The sequence below is a fragment of the Talpa occidentalis genome, unplaced genomic scaffold (genome assembly GCF_014898055.3).
Source record: "Talpa occidentalis isolate TD23 unplaced genomic scaffold, MPIMG_talOcc4v2.1 talOcc4.5, whole genome shotgun sequence".
NCBI classification, from domain to species: domain Eukaryota; kingdom Metazoa; phylum Chordata; class Mammalia; order Eulipotyphla; family Talpidae; genus Talpa; species Talpa occidentalis.
In genome coordinates, this window is record NW_023604861.1 from 60,070,262 (window position 1) to 60,084,271 (window position 14,010).

A 14,010-nucleotide genomic window follows, 5' to 3' on the forward strand; every position below is an offset into this window, starting at 1 on the left:
ATTAAAAACATCTAAATATTCTGAGATAAATTATTTCTATGTCATTGTTGGGCATTTTAGAGACTCACTCTCAGAACGAATCACGAAATCTCCAGGAATGTACATCAGAATCATCAAGGTAACATTTTCAAAATACATAAGCTTAGTCTCCATTCCACACCCAATGAATCAGAATCTCTGGAAAACTCAAAAGATTAAGGTAACAAGGAAATACTATGCAATATTAAAAACAACAAAGTTTATCTTGTCAAGTCTGGGCTTGGAGAGTACCCTATTCTCAAGCTAGTTAAGTATGCATCAATATTTCAAGGATGCTAAAAGACATGATATACTGGGGTCAGAGACACAGAACTTTATTAAGCAGTCAATCATCATGTTTATGATGGTTCCCTTGACCACAAGTCCTATTGGGGTAATACAGATGGGCCCAGATGGCTTCCTAGACAGGAAGTCAGGTACATTGTAGGAGAGGAACACTGAGCCTGGGGATTCTGTTGTTTTATTGCAATAGTAAGCAAACCTGTTCTTTGTCCCAGAGGGAGATATTATCTCAACCGTCAAGGCTGCTTGTTTCAAACACAACTCTGATAAATGGCCAGGGTAAAAAGCAGTTAGGGCTTTGCATTCATGGCAAAAATAGCAATATGTTTTATAGTTTGAGAGAACCACAGAATGCTTCTCATTTATCTGACCTAGATGGGAATGTGCCAAGAGTTAAAATTTGAAAATTAAAAAAAAAAAAGCAAGATATAGAAGCATATTATAGAATAATCCCATCTATAAACACATTAAATAGGAAAGATGTATAGACTTGTAAATGCATAGAAAATTTTTAGAAAAATACACAAGAAACTCCTTTGGAAATACAAATGGGAACATGAGTATCTGAGGGACTCTGGGTTTTATACTTTTCCTTTTTGCTTTGTATTTTGGGTACATATGTCTTTTTAAAAAGATCATAAAAATTCACCTGCTTTTTGTCAGTAAATACTCTGGTCATCTCTTCATTATCTTCTAAGGGTCCGTGTTTTCCCTCTTCCTTTTCCTAATTAAAAGCAGAAGAAAGGGGGAGAAAAAGATTAGTACATAAGACATATTACCATGCTCAGTGAAATAAGTCAGAAGGTAAAAGAAAAATAATGGTTTCACTTATAGGAGGAATATAGGGAAAGCAAACGGTCAAAAAAGAAGATAACTTACAAGCAAACTATACATCTGAGGCATATAGTAGGGGAGGTGCAAGAGGAAGGGTCAATACAAGGGGGGGAAGAGCACAAGGGACTATGGTGACAGTTCATGAGATATTTAGTGGTGGTGGGAGATTTAGGGGGACTATACCTGAGGGGAGAAATCAAGTAGTATACAAAAATGAACAACAAAGAACATAAAAATGTTTAATCAATAAAAAAAGACATTATTAATTCAATATTTACTATTTAAAGGTTGGTTTCCTTAGTTTTAGGCTTAGGTCATTCATTTTTTTCTTAATTAAATTCTGAACTAATTTCCTAAATTGTTCGAGTTCAGGCTACTTACCCTTTATAATCTGACTCCTGCATAGTCTTTTTTTTTTTTAAGAGTTATTTATTTATGCATACAAGAGCTGGGGTACAGGCCAGAGGGGTGGGGTGTGTATGTGAGAGGATTCACCAGAGACAGAATGGGGAACAGAACAGGCAGATCGACCGAAGTACACTGCTGAGGGGAGCAGCGGGCGAGTCAGGAGAGGTCTGCTGCGCCATGTGGGTAGCTCCCTGGCCAGCTGGGGATCGAACTCATGCTGCATAGGTTGTGGACAGCTTCATAGGCTGCGTCTTAACCCCCTGTGCCACCAGGGAGGCCCACTCCTGCATAGTCTTTCAAAATATAGAAGTACTAAAAATTGTAGCTAGAAAATAAAAATCTCTAGTTTAAGATTTCAGGGCTAGGGAAGTTTTGAGTAATGCAGTCCAGAGTGTGGCGATGGCTATGAAGGACTAACGGGAAATAGAGGTAAATTAATTGGAATTTCAAAGATAAGGAACCATGTAGCAAATATATTATATATAGGTTATGGCAGGTAGAATAATGGTCTTCCAAAGACCTCCCTGTCCCAATAACTGGAGCTTGGAGCTAGTTCATGTTACATGGCAAGGAATTAAAGTTGCAGATAAAAATTATATAATTAAGGCTGCTGAACATCTGACCTTGAGATAGAGCAATTATCCTGGATTATTTCAGTGGGCCCAATGTAATCATAAGGGTTCTTATAAGTGAAAGAGGGATAGCACCAGTGCCAGAATGATGCAACTTTGAGAACACTTGGCCAGTCATTGAGGCCTTTGAAGAGGAAGGAGTTCAAGAACTAAGGAATGTGGACAGCTTCTAGAAGTTGCAAAAGGCAATGAAACAGATTCTCCCCTAGAGCCCTAGAAGCACCAGTCCTGCTGACACTTTGATTTTAGCCCAATGACACCCATTTCAAACTTCTGATATCCAGAATCATAGATAAGTGTGTTGGTGTAAGCCATCAACTTTGTGGTAATTTGTTGCAGCAGCAATAGGACACCAATATAGGGGTATCTATAGGTCTTCTGTAAAAACAGTTTTGAGCCAGCTGTCAAATTCCTTGATCAACTCAACAAATACTTACTGAACACCTGCCAAACTTATTCACTTATTAATTCAACAAAAATTTATTGAACCCCTACTATATGCCAGCCATAGACTTAGCTGACCAGAATGTAACATTAAAGCTTATGATTTATGAGCATAGAAAAGTGACTATGAAGTAAGTAGATGATTAAGACAGGGTGATTTAGCAGAATTCTGCCTACTACCAAGTAGACAGACTATGTAATAAATTGGAGAAAGTTTGAAAACGGGAATGGGAAACCTGTTGAATATTGACCTCTTAGTCTTAATGAAACAAGTGCTGGGTGCGAGAAAAGAAGTAACCTCTGAGTTTTCAAGAAAAGCCAAATTTTGTGTGTGAATGAGGTTGCTACTCAAGCAAAACAGGAAATGGAGAAGTGGTGACACTGGTAGTGAAATGGTAGAGGTGTGGATGGTAGTAGTAGTGATGGTAATTATATGTATAATAGCAGTATCTCACATTTGTTAGCTGTTTACCAAGTCCTACCAGGTCCTAAATGATCTCATTTAATTCTCACAACCTTACAAAGTAGCTGTTACTATTTCCATTTATAATGAGGAAATTTTGGCTGAGAGAGATTAAATAACTCACCCATGGTCTCATAGCTAATAAATGGATAAGCCAGGATCTGGGCCTCAAATTCATTGACTTAACCACATTGCTTCTGTACAGAAAAAGGACAGTGAGGTCTTTCATGTGAAATTTAGGGACCAGTTGACAGAGTGAGAAGAGTTGGGACAGAGGAACAATATATTATGTATAGAGAAAAATGAGGAAATAATGTGGTTATTCTAAATTTTATTAAAATAATATTCAGGGGCCTCCCCGGTGGCACAGTGGTTGAACGCTGGGTTGCGAAGCTGCCCGCAGCCTCTGCAGTGCCGGTTCGATCCCCAGCTGCTCCCTGGCCACCGGAGGAGGTCCCACATGGCGCGCAGAACTCTCCTGCTGCCCGCTGCTCCCCTCAGCAGTGTACCTCGGTCCTTCTGCTTGCTCTGCTCCCCGCTCTGGCTCTGGTGAATTCTCTCACCCTCCCGCGCTTCTGATTGTACCCAGTGCTTGTATAAATAAATAATTAAATAAATAAATAAATAAAATATTCAGGTAATTTAGAAAAATGTTACCTAACTAAAATTAAAAACCTGAAGCAGTAGGAGAGTTTTAAAATGACAGTTGTTTTCAATAGTACTTGATTTCTATTCCAAAATTTTCAATTAGTTTCTCTTCTACTCATTTATTTAGTTTGGGATTGAATTCTTTAAAATTCTACTCTCTATAGTCAATGTCTGTTCTGCTGAACAATCCTCAAGGGAGAGCCATACAGGGTAAAGACCACACAATACACAGAATTCCACAAATAACCAAGATTATACAGTTACTAAAAGGTGGAACCAGGAGTTGAAGCCAGGCACGCTATCTAAAAAACACTGGCTACTCTTAAAACCATTAGGGTAAATTGTGCCTGCAATATTATAATAGCAAAGAAACTTAAGTTATTTCCTGCCAAAAAAAGGAGCAGGATTTAGAATTAAAGGATCTCAAATGAGTAAAGGAAATAAGAGAAGAAAGAGTGAGAAACAGCATGAAAATGTCAGTCTCTGGGTGGCAGAATTATAAGGAAATTTTTTTCTTATTATTTTCTAAATAACAATCATGTATATTACTTTGGGAACACAAAAAATTTTAATTTAACTTATTTTTAAAAAGACAAGAGGTTGATAATGTCAAAAACAATGTGTCCAATACAATTACATGTCAAATTATATCTCAGAGCTTCTGTGACTTTTATGGTATAGCAAAAGCAGAATAAACAATTTAAGTGAAATAAACTTATTATCTTATGTTAAAGAACATTTTTCCTCTACTAATAGGATTAAGATCTCACTCAATCCTATGAACATCACACACTATACTGGAATTATTTACTTTAATGTGCTTGTCTATCAAAAAACAATCAGCACAGGGCCTCCCCAGTGGTGCAGCTGTTGAGCGCTGGGTTGCGAAGCTGCCCGCCTCTGCGGCGCCGGTTCGATCCCCGGCTGCTCCCCGGCCACCAGAGGAGGGTCCCGCATGGCGCACAGACCTCTCCTGCCACCCGCTGCTCCCCTCAGCAGTGTACTTCGGTCCTTCTGCCTGCTCTGCTCCCCGCTCTGGCTCTGGTGAATTCTCTCACCCTCCTGCACTTCTGACTGTACCCAGTGCTTGTATAAGTAAATAAATAAGTAAATAAATAAGTAAATAAATAAATCTTAAAAAAAAAAATCAGCACAGACTGCATTCCTGCCATATATGAATTAAAATGAAGTCAAATCTTGATATTAAAAAAAAAAGCTTAAAAATTACTATTCTTTTTCTGAAAAGATAACTGAAACATTTGGTATAAAACATGTAAATTTAAAGTATACAGTATATTATCTGATTTTTTAAAAAAGATTTATTTATTTATTTATACAACAGAACAGGCAGAAGGATTGAAGTACACTGCTGAGGGGAGCAGCGGGTGGCAGGAGAGGTCTGCAAGCCATGTGGGACCCTCGCAGGTGGCTGGGGATTGAACCTGCGCTGCAGAGGCTGTGGGCAGCTTCACAGTCCAGCGCTCAACCGCTGCGCCACCAGGGGAGGCCCTGATATTTATGTTTTGTAATATGACTGCTATTGCAACAATAATGAACACCTTACATCACATAATTATCCTTTCTTTTTAGCAGTTGGAATAATTAAATTGTAGCCTCTTAGCAAGTTTGATGATCATAATACAATATGGTTGTCTATATTCACTATACTGTGCACTAGATCTCTAGGTTTTATTTTCTACTTCTAAGTTTGTACCCTAAAACATTTACCCTGTCTTTATACTCCTTAGCCCCGGTAACCACTGTTTTCATGAGGTTAGCTGGTATAGAATCCATATATAAGTAATATCATCTACTACTTGTCTTACTCTGTGTGATTTATCACACTAAGCATAATGTGTTCAAGGTCCATCCATATTGTCACAAATGACAGAATGCCTTCCTTTTTCACAGTAAAGCCCAGCTTTTAAAATGCACTTTTAAAAGGTCTTAAATCTCTAGACATTTATTTTAAATCTGTCTCTTCTAGACAAATTTTTATCTGTAAAAAACTAATTAAAAAAAAAAAAACAAACAAAAACCCCCAACAGCTTGGAATTTTACTTTGATAAAAAAATGTTAAATTATCAACAAGTAGAAAGAACGAAGGACTTCAAACCATGAAGGAAATAAACAGTTTTCTCAAAGTCATTAATAATATTTGTAGCAAGGCTGGTAGTTGGGAGAGTGGCTGAGAAAAAGGGGAAAAAATTGTAATATTTTAAGTAATATATTATTATCTATTAAACACTTCACATAGGAACTGGAGGAGAAAAATATTCCAAGAGATATCATTTTAACATGAAAAGTGAATTATGTATCTATACACAGACCTTACCTTTCACAAAAATTAACTCAAAATGGACTATAAATGCAAATGTAAAATGTAGAACTATTAAACTCTTAGAAGCTAACAAAGGAGAGGGGCAGAAGAGGGAGGTGGGGGGGTTGGAAGGAAAAGTAGGAGGGGGTCAATTGGACTATGGTGGAGGATTATGAGTGCTTTGGTGGTGGGAGTGGTATAGCAACATATATCTGAACAGTGTCAATCTATGCCCCTAAATCATATACAGTATTGTAAACCAATGTTACCTCAATAAAAAAATAACACAATTAAAAAAAAAAAGAAGATAACATAGGAGAACTCCTAGATGATTTTGGGCAGCAAAGACATTTTAGATAGAAAATTAAAGATATGATACAGAAAAGAAATCAATGATAAGCTAGACTTTGTTAAAATTAAAACCTGCTCTGCAAAAAACAACTTCAAGAATGAGAAGTCACAGATTGTATGGAAATATTTGCAAAAAGACACATCTGATAAAGACTATTATCCAAAATACAAAATAGAACTCTTAAAATTCAATAAACAACCAAATTAAAAATTGGGCCATAGAAATCTCACCAAAGAAGATATATAAACATATGAAAAGATGCACCACATCCTTTATCAGGAAAGTGCAAATTAAAAAAAAAAAAGAGAGATACCACTACATACCTAGGAGAATGGCTAAAATCTAGAACAATGACCGCACAAATGCTGGCAATGATGACCAACAACACAAACCCATTTATTTATTTATTTGTTTTTTTAAAAATGTGGTTTTTTAAAAAGATTTATTTATTTATTTATACAAGCACTGGGTACAGTCAGAAGCGCGGGAGGGCGAGAGAACCCACCAAAGCCAGAACAGGGAACAGAACAGGCAGACCGAAGTACACTGCTGAGGGGAGCAGCGGGCGGCAGGAGAGGTCTGTGCCCCATGTGGGACCCTCACCCAGTGGCCGGGGATCGACCTGGCGCTGCAGAGGCTGCGGGCAGCTCCGCAACCCAGCGCTCAACCACTGCGCCACCGGGGAGGCCCCAAACTCATTTATTTTTAATGTGAATATAAAATAGCACAGTCTTTTTGAAAGACTGGAATTTTTCACAAAACTAAACATACCCTTACCATACACCTTCACAATCATGCTTGTCAGTATTAACGCGAAGGAGGTAAAAATTTATGTCACACAAAACCTGCATATGGATATTTAGAGCTGCTGCATTCATAACTGCTATCACTTAGAGGCATCCAGATTCCTTCACTAGGTGAATGGATAAATAAACAGTAATATATCAGACAATGACATCTTATTCCGGGCTAACAACACATGGGCTATCAAGCCATGAAAAGCCATGAAGGGCCCTTAAATGCATATGTAAAGTTGACATCACTGGCGTCCTTTTATAAAAGGACCAGAGTAGGCTATAGAAAAACAAAAACAAAAACAAAAAAAACACTTGCTCTCCTCTTTCAACTGAAACCAAACCTCTGGCCTGGACCAAACTGATAACTTTCCAAGAAACAAGTATAAGAATATCCACTTCGAGCGGACTGATAAAAGTGACGGCTTGCATACTTTTATCTTCCACCATGCCATTTTGCCTTGTGACTCCTTCACCTCATCATGACTTTATGCTGCTTTTTCTTTTTATAAAAGCTCCCCATGCCCTTACCTTTGTCCATCCTCAGGACATGACCTCTGAATCACAATTCTCTGCTATCCTGGCTCTTCCGTTACTTAAATAAACATATATTACTGCGTCTTAACCCCTTGTGCCACCAGGGAGGATCCTCCCTCCCTCCAACTTCTGACACAAGAAACACAAGTTCTCTCTTTCAAAGTTTTTCTTTGGTGGAGTTTTTTCCAAAGGAGTTCCTCTGGTTGGCAAATAGGTCTTTAATCTTCATGTCGCAGGGCAAAAGCAAACTCTTCTGTGAATCCATCCTTAACTTCTCCATGTAGAGTCTGGTCCTCAGGCATGAGTTTTTTTTTTTCTCAAGAAGTGGGGTAGGGCCTCCCTGGTGGCGCAGGCGGTTGAGCGCTGCACTGTGAAGCTGTCCACAGCCTCTGTAGTGTGGGTTCAATCTGGTGGGTTCAATCCCGGCCAGCCTGTGAGAATCCCACAGGGCAGACCTCTCCGGTCTCACCGTTGCTCCCCTCAGCAGTGTTTTTCTTCAGCCTGCCTGTTCTGTTCCCCGCTCTGTCTCTGGTAAATCCTCTCACCTTCCCACACATTTGGCCTGCACCCCGGTTCTTGTATAAATAAATCTTAAAAATAAATAAAAAGAAGTGGGGTACAGGCCAGAGTCGCAGGGTGTGAGAAGATTCACCAGAGAGAGCGGGAGGCAGAACAGGCAGATGTACTGAAATAAACTGCTGAGAGGAGCAGTGGGCAAGACAGGAGAGGTCTGCTGGGCCATGTGGGTTGCTCCCGGCCAGCCGGGGATCGAACTCGCACTGCAAAGGCCATGGACAGCTTCACAGTGCTGCGCTCAACCCCCAGCACCATCAGGGAGGCCCCAGTCTTTTTTTTTTTTAAAGATTTATTTATTTATGCACACAAGAACTGGGGTACAGGCCAGAGGTGTGGGGAGGTGAGAGGATTCACCAGAGACAGAGTGGGGAACAGAAGAGGCAGATGGACTGAAATATACTGCTGAGGGGAGCAGCAGGCAAGGCATGAGAGGTCTGCTGCGCCATGTGGGTATCTCCCCCTGGCAGGGGATCAAATTTGTGCTGCAGTGGCTGTGGCGAGCTTCATAGGTTGCATCTTTTTTTTTTTCTTTAAAAGATTTATTTATGTATACAAGAACTGGGGTACAGGCCAGAGGTGTGTGTGTGGGGGAGGGTGAGAGGCTTCACTAGAGACAGAGTGGGGAACAGAATAGGTGGATCTACTGAAATACACTGCTGAAGGGAGCAGCGGACGAGTCAGGAGAAGTTTGCTGTGCCATGTGAGTACCTCCCTGATCGGGGATTGAACCTGTGCTGCAGTGACTGCGGACAGTTTCATAGGTTGCATCTTAACCCCTTGCACCACCAGGGAGGCCCAGGCTTCAGTCTTGATAATATCTCTGCTTAAACTTTGTACTTCAGCCTGCCATCTAATTTGGACTTAATTTTTTAAATATCAAGTTTCTCTCTCCATTGAAAACAATGACTAAATCTTTTCTTTTTTATCTCCAGTGAGAAGTGTACAACCTCATTCAGAGTAAAGAAGGTATGGGGGAAAAAAGAAGATAAGATTATGATTAAGATTATGCTTGTAAGAGCACTGTGGGAATTTAAGTAATTACAAAAAGTCCTTCTGTGGAAAATTTAAGGCAACCTGTCTGCAGCATTATTGGCAAGTTGGAAATTTTAATTAACATATGCAGAATATAATTACAATTTTATGAGAGCGGGAAAAAAACCTGTGTTTAAAAAAAAAAAGACAAGTACCAAATGCTAAAAGTGACATTCCTAGAATAGTGACAAGTCATCTTTGCCTTTTTTTTTTTTTTAAAGATTTATTTACATATACCAGACCTGGGGTACAGGCCAGTGGTTTGAGGGGTGAAAGGATTCACCAGACACAGAGTGGGGAGCAGAACAGGCAGGCAGACTGAAACACACTGCTAAGGGGAGCATCGGGTGAGACAGGAGAGGTTTGCTGAGCCATGTGGGTAGCTCCCTGGCCGGCTGGGGATCAAACTTGTGCTGCAGAGGCTACGATTGCCTCATAGTGCAGTGCTTAACCCTTGCACCGCCAGGGAGGCCCCCCCCCCGTTTTCCTGTTTTCAAAAATGTTTTAAATGCTTAAGTTATTTTTCACAATATATTGGTTCCCTAAAAAAAAATGACAACACACTAAACTTCCACATCTACTAAACCAAAATGGTGAAAACCTGGCACCATGCCAATTTAATCATAGAGGAAAGTGAGAACATAGCACCTTGCTCCCCTGAAGTAGAAAGAAAAGAGCACACACTTCCACTATATTGACTCTTATGATTTTCTTACATACATTCCTAACCTATCTTATCATCTCTTTTGAGATCCAAAAAATAAGATATCATCTCTATGTTCATGAAATTTACAGTTCAATGGTGGAGGGAAAAACAAACTAGATGAAGCACTAATAGGATACAACTGAGTGATAATGTGGCATAGTCAATAATCTAATTGGCCATACATATAAATACCATTATATGTTGCTAAACTTGGCAGTCTGAGAGGAAAACTATATTCTTAGACAGGAAAGGGAGCTATTACAACTATGTATTACAACTATGTATTACACATTAAACCATGGAAGTATTTTGAACATTTTAAGGTTTGTTGAGTTTGTGTTTAAGTGTGACAGAAACTGGAGCAACAAAACAAAAATTACACCATTGCTTCTCTAATGGAAAAAAAGATCTGAGAAAACAAATAATACCTGAGATTTCTGTCTTTGGGCTTCTACTGTTGGGAATAGTTCCATCCAGAGACTAAGCAGAGTGAAAAGGTTGACTTTAGAAAGCCTTGGTATTTGACCTACAAAAGAGAAGGCAAACACCATAAAATTATTATGAATTATGAAAATAAGAATTAAGCTCAATGCCACCTGTGCGTTGCAACCTTAGCTCAGGTGCTTTGGCAGGAGGCAGAGAAAAAGGATTAGAGAACAACAGAATCAAAGACTTTCTAGAAGGAAGTTGGTTTCAATCTCCCAGGCAACATTCTCCTGCTCCTTGCAATGCCAAAGTTGCGCCCTCTTGCACCTGGCAGGAAAAAAAAATGGTGCAACTGATGTCTCTTGCTGTGAAAACGACCCAAAGTAAGTTATGAAAAGTCCTTATATTTGATATTACCGTAGAGCACGCATTTCTTCCGACTGTGCTGAGGTGTTGCAACAAGGGTAGCGTTTAGAACACGATACTACAAATGTAGTGAGCTTTGAGAGTAAAACAGTTGAAATATAAGAAAGTGTTGAGTACTGTTAATTTGGAAATCAAGCCTAAAGCACGAGTTGGGTAATTTTCAGGCTCGTCGATCACGGAGATCCCAGTTCTATGTCCTGGAAGAAAAAGCAAAGGGGGACAGTGAGCTCGACTTCAAAAGTATAGGGGCGGCCTGGCGAAGGAGTACCAGCGATCGAAGATGGGAATCACCCAAGCTCGTAAGAGACATCCAGGAGCGGAAACTAGACCTAGAGGGGCGGACAAAGGAATCCGGAGTTAAACCGCGGGAGAGATACCCCGCAGAGCGAAGGCTGCGGGAGCGGAAACAGGTCCCGGGCACTCACCCGTCATGCTTCCAGTCTGGGTGCCGACTGACCGCCCGGCCCCCGCGCTCTCCAGGTTTTGCATTTGCTCTGCTTCTTTCATCCCAACCCTAGCGGCTTCTGGTGCTCAGGAAACCTCTCACTGTCAGGCATGATTTTAGCCCCAGCGACTCCACCCCTGGCCTCCACCCAGCAACCGCCAATTCCGCGCAGTCAGATGACGTAAAGTTGGCCCGCCACTTCCGGCGCTCATGTGACGTCTAGCCGGGCGTCCACGCGCCTGCTTAAGGCTGTGAGACATATCCTTTGAGTCCAGGGTTTGGTATTTCTTACTGGTTTTGTCGAGGGGAGGTCCCTCGAAGATGTCTTGGCTGGAAGTCTCAGGGTGCACAAACTCTGATAGGGTGACGACTGTGCAGACTTGAGCTTTGGTCAGAGAGCAGAGAATAGAAGCGGAAACCAGCCCCGTCTGTCACGGTCAAAGTCTTACAGAATGGAGGTGGAGGTGCGCGGCCAAGTGGGCGGGAGCCCCACGGCCCAGGTTGTTCTTAAAGATTGAACGGTCCTGGGGAACTAATGCCAGGAGACCACCGTAGCGGTGCTCTGCTTATCAAATACATGAGGACATTAAGACATAAACTGTGATTATGAGAAAGGTAGGAGAATGTAGCAAGTCGTCCTGGAAGAAATGATATGTATGCTGTGCACTGGCTTAGCAAATCCAAAATAATAACAACTAATAAGATCAGGGAGCTTGCTTGTGTAGGATAAAAGGGGGAGAGGGGAGAGACTGTTCAAAAAAAAAAAAAGTTCATTGGAGGAGAGCTAGAGTCCAGATGGTGCTAGTTAGCTGGGCTGTGGTGCTTCTCGCTGGTGGCGCTGTTGCAGGGCAGAATAAAATAACCTTGGAGCAGATGATTTCCTTGTTTGGGAGTTTAAGGGTAGTCTACTTCCTGTTGGGACAAGCAGTGAATAATGGGGAGTGATAATGTATGCGAGCTCCCTCTACAGGTCTTCCTGACCCCGATTTTATTTAAGGTTTCCTTATTTAATTTTCACATGCTTGACTCAAAATGAAACTCTCCCAGTCACTCAGAGCTAATACCAGTCCTTTCGGTTATCACAACTTGAAATAATGACAAATAACAAAATACAAGAACTGCTTTTTCAAAGCAAAAACTGAACGTTAAAATATCTCATTTTGTAACATAAATCAAGTCTAAAGCACGTGTTGAATATGTCTTTTATCATTACTTTTCACTACTGTATAGTGCTTCATTGTGGCTATATAGCCTAATAATGCATGTTTAAGTGGAAGGATATTTGGGACCCTCTCCAGAATTTTGCTATTGCAAACAATGGAATGGTACTATAAACATTTTGGTATATATCTCCTTGTTGCTCATACAAAAAATTAAGGGGGCCTCCCCAGTGGTGCAGCGGGTTGAGCATAGTGCCATGAAGCTGTCTGCAGTCTCTGCAGCACGGGTTCGAGTCCCAGCTGGCCAGGGAGCTACCCACATGGCACAGCAGACCTCTCCTGACTTGCCTGCAACTCCCCTCAGCAGTGTATTTCAGTCAGTCTACCTGTTCTGCTCCCTACTCTGTCTCTGGTGAATCCTCTCACCCTCCCATGCCTCTGACCTGTACCTCAGCTCCTGTATAAATAAATAAATCTCTAAAATATATATATATATATATAAAAATTAAGGGACTCTTCTTAGGAATTGAAATGTTGGTTTGTTACTGACAAGTTTACCAGATAATGCTAAAGAGTTTTCCAAAGAGATTGGACCAATTTGTATAGTTCTGGATCCCTACTAATCTTTCTGTTGTCAAGCTTTTAATGTTTATCAGTTTTGTTGGCATAAAATGGTATCGTATGTCTTTTACTTTCCGTGATTTCTCCTAGGTTGAGTATCTTCTTTCATGTTGATTAGCCATACATTTTCCCTCTCTGAATAAATACCCGTTAACCATTTTTCTATTTGGTTGTTCTCATTTCTTATTTAGTTGTAAGCATTCTTCATATATTCTGGATGCTTATTTTTGGTTGGGTGTGTTTATGGTAAATATTTTCTCCCAGTTTGCCACTTTCTTTTTTACTTATATCTTTCAGAGCACAGCTCTTTGTGTGGCAAACATACCAATAATTTTCTTTAATGAATTTTGGTTTTGTATTTTTTAAAATGTCTATTCTATCCCACATTATAAAGATAATCATTTATATTTCCTCTAAAAGTCATAAGTTGTTTTTTTTTTTTCACTTTACAGCTTTCTATAGCATACAGTTCATTTTTTTTGCATTGTGTGAGGTAGGGACCCAATTTTACTTTTAATTTGGATAATCAGTGATCATAACACTATTTCCTCATTGAGCTGTAAGATCACTTCTGTCATACACCAGATTTCCAAATACATGTGAGTTTGTTTCTGGTATATCATTGGTTTATTACTACCACCACTACCCCAAAAAACCTTTATTCAGGAATATCTTGGCTATTTTTGATCCATTAATCTTTATGTAAGTTAGAATAATATTGTCAAATTCCTCAAAAAAGTCCACTGGAATATTGATTGTAAGGGCATTGAATTTATAGATCTATTTGAGATATATGTAAGCTTTCTGTCCCTGAACTTGGTATATTTGTATGAACATGGTATGTTTACTTTTTAAAAGATTTTGT

The 14,010-nt window shown here is 40.0% G+C and overlaps 1 protein-coding gene across 2 annotated transcripts in view; it reads right to left on the minus strand.

The window, feature by feature from the left end:
- Positions 1-11,533, minus strand: part of CDADC1 (cytidine and dCMP deaminase domain containing 1) — a 47,040-nt gene extending 35,507 nt beyond the window's left edge. The window contains exons 1-3 of one of the 2 annotated variants that reach the window (XM_037527307.2): positions 11,345-11,533; positions 10,496-10,593; positions 971-1,045 (exon numbers count right to left, since the gene is read on the minus strand). In XM_037527307.2, the coding sequence (XP_037383204.1) occupies positions 971-1,045; positions 10,496-10,593; positions 11,345-11,426 (255 nt within the window). In that variant the 5' untranslated portion in view covers positions 11,427-11,533. Of the gene's footprint in view, positions 1-68; positions 178-970; positions 1,046-10,495; positions 10,594-11,344 lie in introns of those variants that run through there. The other variant, XM_037527308.2, reaches the window with a different exon arrangement.
- Between the last annotated feature and the right edge of the window lie 2,477 nt (positions 11,534-14,010).